This window comes from Oncorhynchus gorbuscha, unplaced genomic scaffold, assembly GCF_021184085.1.
Source record: "Oncorhynchus gorbuscha isolate QuinsamMale2020 ecotype Even-year unplaced genomic scaffold, OgorEven_v1.0 Un_scaffold_2768, whole genome shotgun sequence".
NCBI classification, from domain to species: Eukaryota; Metazoa; Chordata; class Actinopteri; order Salmoniformes; family Salmonidae; genus Oncorhynchus; species Oncorhynchus gorbuscha.
In genome coordinates this window covers 27,459-36,371 of record NW_025745141.1, presented here as the reverse complement: position 1 = coordinate 36,371, position 8,913 = coordinate 27,459, and the positions used below count along the sequence as shown (strand labels likewise).

Sequence of the window (8,913 nt, the reverse complement as noted above, 5' to 3'; positions counted from 1 at the left end):
TCCTCTCTCCTCCCCTCTCTTATCTCAACTCTCCTCTCCTCTCTCCTCCTCTCTCTTATCTCAACTCTCCTCTCTTCTCTCCTCCTCTCTCTTATCTCAACTCTCCTCTCCTCTCTCCTCCTCTCTCTTATCTCAACTCTCCTCTCTTCTCTCCTCTCTCTCTTATCTCAACTCTCTTCTATTCTCTTCTCCTCTCTTTTCCTCTTCTCTCCTCAACTCAACTCTCCTCTCAACTCTTCTCTCCTAATCTCCTCAACTCTCTCTCTTCTCTCCTCCTCTCTCCTCTCCTCTCTTCTCATCTCCTCAACTCTCCTCTAATCTCCTCTATAGTGTTTCCCAAGATGGTGTCCATATATAGGCTCCTCTCCTCTCCTCTGCTCCTCTCTTTTATAGTCTTTCTCTTGATTGTATCCATATGTAGGGTCCACTCTGCTCTTCGATCACAGTCTTCACCATGTGATAAACCTCTTCAAAACTCTCCCCTTCCACAATAGCTACACACAGAGGGTCAGAGACAGAGACAGGGTTAGAACGAGAGAGAGAGAGAGAGAGAGAGAGAGAGAGAGAGAGAGAGAGAGAGAGAGAGTGCGCATTAATGTGTGTGTGTGTAACATTAACGTGTGTGTGTGTGTGTGTGTGTGTTACCTGAGAAGCATTCTATAAAGTCTTGTTCGAGTTTGACAGCTCTGTCCAGAGCCTTCCTGGCCTGGTCCTCTGTCAGACGCTTGTTCAGGTCACTGTAACACACAGATATTTCAACACTCATGTTCAGGTCACTGTAACGGACTGATGAGTCACGTTAGAATGTAGATCGTTTAACTTCAACAGAAAGAAAGGAAGAGTGATTCAACTTGAAGTATTTTACTAATGAATCAGAACTGTTGTTTCCATGGAGACCTTGAGTGTCCAGACTGTAACTGCATAATGCCTGACAGGAAGGAATGAAATTAATCTAAGCTAAATCTAAAAAAGATAACCCCTGAATCTGCTCAACAATTTACCACACACACAGGCACTATTAGATTAACAGATTATTTTCCAGTGATCTTGGTCTGAGGAAGAGAACCCACTCCCTCCTCCTTACAGTATATTTTCCAGTGATCTTGGTCTGAGGAAGACAACCCACTCCCTCCTACTTACAGTATATTTTCCAGTGATCTTGGTCTGATGAAGAGAACCCACTCCCTCCTACTTACAGTATATTTTCCAGTGATCTTGGTCTGAGGAAGAGAACCCACTCCCTCCTCCTTACAGTATATTTTCCAGTGATCTTGGTCTGATGAAGAGAACCCACTCCCTCCTACTTACAGTATATTTTCCAGTGATCTTGGTCTGATGAAGAGAACCCACTCCCTCCTACTTACAGTATATTGTCCAGTGATCTTGGTCTGAGGAAGACAACCCACTCCCTCCTACTTACAGTATATTTTCCAGTGATCTTGGTCTGATGAAGAGAACCCACTCCCTCCTACTTACAGTATATTTTCCAGTGATCTTGGTCTGATGAAGAGAACCCACTCCCTCCTACTTACAGTATATTTTCCAGTGATCTTGGTCTGAGGAAGAGAACCCACTCCCTCCTCCTTACAGTATATTTTCCAGTGATCTTGGTCTGAGGAAGAGAACCCACTCCCTCCTCCTTACAGTATATTTTCCAGTGATCTTGGTCTGATGAAGAGAACCCACTCCCTCCTACTTACAGTATATTTTCCAGTGATCTTGGTCTGATGAAGAGAACCCACTCCCTCCTACTTACAGTATATTGTCCAGTGATCTTGGTCTGAGGAAGACAACCCACTCCCTCCTACTTACAGTATATTTTCCAGTGATCTTGGTCTGATGAAGAGAACCCACTCCCTCCTACTTACAGTATATTTTCCAGTGATCTTGGTCTGATGAAGAGAACCCACTCCCTCCTACTTACAGTATATTTTCCAGTGATCTTGGTCTGAGGAAGAGAACCCACTCCCTCCTACTTACAGTATATTTTCCAGTGATCTTGGTCTGATGAAGAGAACCCACTCCCTCCTACTTACAGTATATTTTCCAGTGATCTTGGTCTGAGGAAGAGAACCCACTCCCTCCTACTTACAGTATATTTTCCAGTGATCTTGGTCTGATGAAGAGAACCCACTCCCTCCTACTTACAGTATATTGTCCAGTGATCTTGGTCTGAGGAAGACAACCCACTCCCTCCTACTTACAGTATATTTTCCAGTGATCTTGGTCTGATGAAGAGAACCCACTCCCTCCTACTTACAGTATATTGTCCAGTGATCTTGGTCTGAGGAAGACAACCCACTCCCTCCTACTTACAGTATATTTTCCAGTGATCTTGGTCTGATGAAGAGAACCCACTCCCTCCTACTTACAGTATATTTTCCAGTGATCTTGGTCTGATGAAGACAGCAATAGGATGAAGCTGAGCTGCCTGTAGTCTCCTCACTGCATTAGCTGATACATCTAAGATACAGTGTTTCCCCATCTGCGCACACAAACACACACCTGGTTAATCAATATATTCTGTACAGTGCAGAACATACACAATAAAATACTTTACACATTAAAGGACCCAATAGTTGAAAGGTCTCTCTCTCACACACGCACGCACACACACACACACACACACACACACACACACACACACACACACACACACACACACACACACACACACACACACACACACACACACACACACACACACACACACACACACACACACACACACACACACCCTCCCCTTACCTGCTCTGCGACCATGCGGACACTCTGAACGCTGGTTCCATACAGGTGACTGTTGTATTGACCCGCCTCTATGAAGTGATGTGATTGGATGTCCTTCTCCATCTGTTCCCTTGACGACACAAAGTGGTAGTCCCGCCCATCCACCTCATACTCCCTCTGGGGCCGTGTCGTGTCTACACACACACACACACACACACACACACACACACACACACACACACACACACACACACACACACACACACACACACACACACACACACACACACACACACACACACACACACACACACGTTTATGTTACACACACACACACACACACGTTTATGTTACACACACACACACGTTTATGTTACACACACACACACACACACACGTTTATGTTACACACACACACATGTTTATGTTACACACACACACACACACGTTTATGTTACACACACACACGTTTATGTTACACACACACACGTTTATGTTACACACACACACACGTTTATGTTACACACACACACACGTTTATGTTACACACACACACACACACGTTTATGTTACACACACACACACACACGTTTATGTTACACACACACACACACGTTTATGTTACACACACACACACACACACACACACACACACACACACACACACACACACACACACACACACACACACACACACACACACACACACACACACACACACACACACACACACACACACACACACACACACACACACACGTTTATGTTACACACACACACACGTTTATGTTACACACACACACACACGTTTATGTTACACACACACACACGTTTATGTTACACACACACACACACACGTTTATGTTACACACACACACACGTTTATGTTACACACACACACATACACACGTTTATGTTACACACACACACGTTTATGTTACACACACACACACGTTTATGTTACACACACACACACGTTTATGTTACACACACACACGTTTATGTTACACACACACACGTTTATGTTACACACACACACGGACGGACACATGTTCTGTGTTAGGACACTATTTCAGATAATGTTTTGAAGCGTAGTTTAATTGTAAATAGTATATTGTTGATTGTTTATTTGGGACACAAACTATAAGATGATCTACTATTAAGATTACCAACGGGACATTAACTGTAACATCTTATGTTTCACCGAGACGTGGCTGAACGAAGATACGGATAATATAGAGCTGGTGGGATTTTCCCTGCACCGGCAGAACAGAGACACTACCTCTGGTAAGACGAGGGGTGGGGTGTGTGTCTTTTTGTCAATAACAGCTGGTGCACGATGTCTAATATTAAAGAAGTCTAGAGGTATTGCCCGTCTGAGGTAGAGTACCTTACAATAAGCTGTAGACCACACTATCTACCAAGAGAGTTTTCATCTGTATTATAGTAGTTTATAGTAGAACCTATAAATATATAATGGGTCAATAGTTGTACCTATAGTAGTACCTACATGTATATAGTACCTATACTAGTACCTATTTGTCTATAATGGGTCTATAGTAGTACCTATAGTAGTACCTATTTGTCTATAATGGGTCTATAGTAGTACCTACATGTATATAGTACCTATAGTAGTACCTACATGTATATAGTACCTATAGTAGTACCTACATGTATATAGTACCTATAGTAGTACCTATAGTAGTACCTACATGTATATAGTACCTATTGTAGTACCTATAGTAGTACCTATAGTAGTACCTACATGTATATAGTACATATAGTAGTACCTATAGTAGTACCTACAGTAGTACCTACATGTATATAGTACCTATAGTAGTACCTATAGTAGTACCTATAGTAGTACCTACATGTATATAGTACCTATAGTAGTACCTATAGTAGTACCTATGTGTATATAATGGGTCTATAGTAGTACCTATAGTAGTACCTATAGTAGTACCTATAGTAGTACCTATAGTAGTACCTATAGTAGTGCCTATGTGTATATAGTACCTGTAGTAGTACCTATATTTGATAGTAATACTCACGTGGAACACAGGAACCAAACTTGTCAGGAAACTCAGAGAGAAGATCATCATTCACTCTGTCTTTAGTAGGACCCAATATAATGATAGGCCTCACATAGTGGACTGGAGAGAGAGAGAGAGAGACAGAGAGAGAGAGGTTAGAGTTCACTCTGTCTTTAGTAGGACCCAGTATAATGATTTGCCTCACATAGTGGACTGGAAAGAGAGAGAGAGACAGAGAGAGAGAGGTTAGAGGTCACTCTGTCTTTAGTAGGACCAGTATAATGATAGGCCTCACATAGTGGACTGGAGAGAGAGAGAGAGAGAGAGAGAGAGAGAGAGAGAGAGAGAGAGAGAGAGAGAGAGAGAGAGAGAGAGAGAGAGAGGTTAGAGGTCACTCTGTCTTTAGTAGGACCAGTATAATGATAGGCCTCACATAGTGGACTGGAGAGAGAGAGAAAAATACAGTTATAGATTTTCTTAATCAGGGACCCAGGGCCTTACTCCCAGGCAAACCCAGGGACTTCCTCCCAGGCAAACCCAGGGACTTCCTCCCAGGCAAACCCAGGGACTTCCTCCCAGGCAAACCCAGGGACTTCCTCCCAGGCAAACCCAGGGACTTCCTCCCAGGCAAACCTAGGGACTTCCTCCCAGGCAAACCTAGGGACCTTCCTCCCAGGCAAACCTAGGGACTTCCTCCCAGGCAAACCTAGGGACTTCCTCCCAGGCAAACCTAGGGACTTCCTCCCAGGCAAACCTAGGGACTTCCTACCAGGCAAACCTAGGGACTTCCTCCCAGGCAAACCTAGGGACTTCCCCCAGGGCCTTCCTCCCAGGGCCTTCCTCCCAGGGACTTCCTCCCAGGGCCTTCCTCCCAGGGCCTTCCTCCCAGGGACTTCCTCCCAGGGACTTCCTCCCAGGGACTTCCTCCCAGGGACTTCCTCCCAGGGACTTCCTCCCAGGGACTTCCCCCAGGGCCTTCCTCCCAGGGACTTCCTCCCAGGGACTTCCTTCCAGGGCCTTCCGCCCAGGGACCCAGGGCCTTCCTCCCAGGAACTTCCTCCCAGGGCCTTCCTCCCAGGGCCTTCCTCCCAGGGACACAGGGACTTCCTCCCAGGGCCTTCCTCCCAGGGACTTCCTCCCAGGGACTTCCTCCCAGGGACTTCCTCCCAGGGCCTTCCTCCCAGGGACCCAGGGCCTTCCTCCCAGGGACCCAGGGACTTCCTCCCAGGGCCTTCCTCCCAGGGACCCAGGGCCTTCCTCCCAGGGACCCAGGGCCTTCCTCCCAGGGACCCAGGGACTTCCTCCCAGGACCTTCCTCCCAGGGACCCAGGGCTTTCCTCCCAGGGACCCAGGGCCTTCCTCCCAGGGACCCAGGGCCTTCCTCCCAGGGACTTCCCCCAGGGACCCAGGACCTTACCCCCAGGGACTTCCCCCAGGCTACCTGCTGGTTATTGGCCCAACACTCTAACCACAAGGCTACCTGCTGGTTATTGGCCCAATACTCTAACCACTAGGCTACCTGCTGGTTATTGGCCCAACACTCTAACCACTAGGCTACCTGCTGGTTATTGGCCCAATACTCTAACCACTAGGCTACCTGCTGGTTATTGGCCCAACACTCTAACCACTAGGCTACCTGCTGGTTATTGGCCCAATACTCTAACCATTAGGCTACCTGCTGGTTACTGGCCCAACGCTCTAACCACTAGGCTACCTGCCACCCCATCTGTGTATCTGTGGCCAACAGATGCATATCTGTATTCCCAGTCATGTGAAATGCGTGGATTATGGCCTAATTTATTTATTTCAATTCACTGATTTCTTTATAAGAAATGGAACTTTGTCAACTCATTAACATTGTTGCATGTTGTGTTTCTATTTCCTGTTGTTGCTAGTGATATTCATTCAAACATTTAAGTAAATACAAATGTGTTTTTCACTTAAAATAATTAAATATGTATATTTTCACATGCAGTACCTCAGTGGATCCCTAGGGGGCAGAGACTTCCTACAGTACCTCAGAGGATCCCTAGGGGGGCAGAGACTTCCTACAGTACCTCAGAGGATCCCTAGGGGGACAGAGACTTCCTACAGTACCTCAGAGGATCCCTAGGGGGACAGAGACATCCTACAGTACCACAGAGGATCCCTAGGGGGGCAGAGACTCCCTACAGTACCTCAGTGGATCCCTAGGGGGCAGAGACTCCCTACAGTACCTCAGTGGATCCCTAGGGGGCAGAGACTCCCTACAGTACCTCAGTGGATCCCTAGGGGCAGAGACTCCCTACAGTACCTCAGTGGATCCCCAGGGAGCAGAGACTTCCTACAGTACCTCAGAGGATCCCTAGGGGGCCGCATACCCCCAATTGAATAGCTCAGAGTTATAGCATCACTGGTTGTGTCAGACCGCCATCTTGTGGCCGGAGTGGGATACACACCCTCCACTTCAGTTCTACTGGCTGAAACTACCACCATTTCAGAGAAATAAAATAATCTGAGGTCACAGGTCAGACCTACCTTCTATCTGTGTAACAGTTTCATAGCTCTGAACAAAGCTGCTGCGGTCCTTATTCTTCATACGAGACCACTCCTTCCTCTCCACCCTGCATAGAGAGACATAGGGCTACATTAACATGGCACTACATACTGCGTCATTAGAGACCACTCACAGAAACACACAGGAGGGGGTTAACTGTATTAACTTAGGTGTTAGGTGTGGTCCCCCTCAGTGTTAGGTGTGGTCCTCCTCAGAGTTAGGCGTGGTCCCCCTCAGTGTTAGGTGTGGTCCCCCTCAGTGTTAGGTGTGGTCCCCCTCAGTGTTAGGTCTGGTCCCCCTCAGCGTTAGGTGTGGTCCCCTCAGTGTTAGGTGTGGTCCCCCTCAGTGTTAGGTCTGGTCCCCCTCAGCGTTAGGTGTGGTCCCCTCAGTGTTAGGTGTGGTCCCCCTCAGTGTTAGGAGTCCCCCCTCAGTGTTAGGTGTGGTCCCCCTCAGCATTAGGTCTCCCCCTCAGTGTTAGGTGTGGTCCCCTACAGTGTTAGGTGTGGTCCCCCTCAGCGTTAGGTCTCCCCCCTCAGCGTTAGGTCTGGTCCCCCTCAGTGTTAGGTGTGGTCCCCCTCAGCATTAGGTCTCCCCCCTCAGCGTTAGGTCTGGTCCCCCTCAGTGGTAGGTGTGGTCCCCCTCAGTGTTAGGTCCCCCTCAGCGTTAGGTGTGGTCCCCCTCAGCGTTAGGTCTCCCCCTCAGTGTTAGGTGTGGTCCCCTACAGTGTTAGGTGTGGTCCCCTACAGTGTTAGGTGTGGTCCCCCTCAGCGTTAGGTCTCCCCCCTCAGTGTTAGGTCTCCCCCTCAGTGTTAGGTGTGGTCCCCCTCAGCGTTAGGTGTGGTCCCCCTCAGCGTTAGGTCTCCCCCTCAGTGTTAGGTCTGGTCCCCCTTAGTGTTAGGTATCCTCAGTGTTAGGTCAAGTCCCCCTGAGCTTTAGGTCTCCTCAGTGTTAGGTCTGGTCCCCCTCAGCGTTAGGTCTGGTCCCCCTCAGCGTCAGGTGCGTTACCCGCGTTAGGTGTGTTACCTACCTGTGTTTGCTGGGTATATACCCTAGTTCCTCCAGTTGTCCCTGTTGTCCCAGTCTCCTAGCAGTCCACCATTCTTCATCACTACAGTCAGTCACATGGAGCACCTCCCCGAAGTTAAAGCCCAATGCCTGGCTCAACAGCCCACAGTCTGCTGTTTTATCATAGTCAAACAGGGCCCTGCATAGAGAGGACATAGAGCTACATTAGTATGTCAGGGAGACATTAGCATGACATAGGGCTACATTATCATGACACTACTTTACCTGACATAGAAGGTCCTGTTGGCTCGGAGGGTCCCAGAGCTCATGCTACTGTTCATCATCTGTTCTCTCAGGTCGTGGATCTTAGCCTCAAACCTGCTGTATTCTACACACACACACACACACACACACACACACACACACACACACACACACACACACACACACACACACACACACACACACACACACACACACACACACACACACACACACACACACACACACACACACACACACACACACACACACACACACACACACACAAATTGATGAACGGACTGCTGAATGTATATTTTTCTCTTGCTTTATTTGTTCTGTTCCATATTT

General features: G+C 47.6%; 1 protein-coding gene across 1 annotated transcript; it reads right to left on the bottom strand.

The window, feature by feature from the left end:
• Window positions 1-206: 206 nt before the first annotated feature.
• LOC124017577 (disks large homolog 4-like) lies at window positions 207-8,684 on the bottom strand. The gene is made up of 8 exons (XM_046332777.1): window positions 8,587-8,684; window positions 8,324-8,500; window positions 7,278-7,363; window positions 4,779-4,880; window positions 2,749-2,921; window positions 2,373-2,485; window positions 646-737; window positions 207-494 (listed from the first exon to the last, which is right to left on the bottom strand). The coding sequence occupies exons 1-8, from the start codon at window positions 8,643-8,645 to the stop codon at window positions 388-390; spliced, it is 909 nt and encodes a 302-aa protein (XP_046188733.1). The 5' UTR covers window positions 8,646-8,684; the 3' UTR covers window positions 207-387.
• Between the last annotated feature and the right edge of the window lie 229 nt (window positions 8,685-8,913).

Excerpts from the sequence above, each read along its gene's own strand:
- LOC124017577 (XM_046332777.1), bottom strand. The coding sequence starts at position 8,645 with ATGATGAACAGTAGCATGAGCTCTGGGACCCTCCGAGCCAACAGGACC. Across the intron at positions 2,486-2,748 it reads TCCGCATGGTCGCAGAGCAG|ATGGGGAAACACTGTATCTT; the intron begins GTAAGGGGAGGG and ends TTGTGTGCGCAG. Across the intron at positions 495-645 it reads CTTTATAGAATGCTTCTCAG|CTATTGTGGAAGGGGAGAGT; the intron begins GTAACACACACA and ends CTCTGTGTGTAG.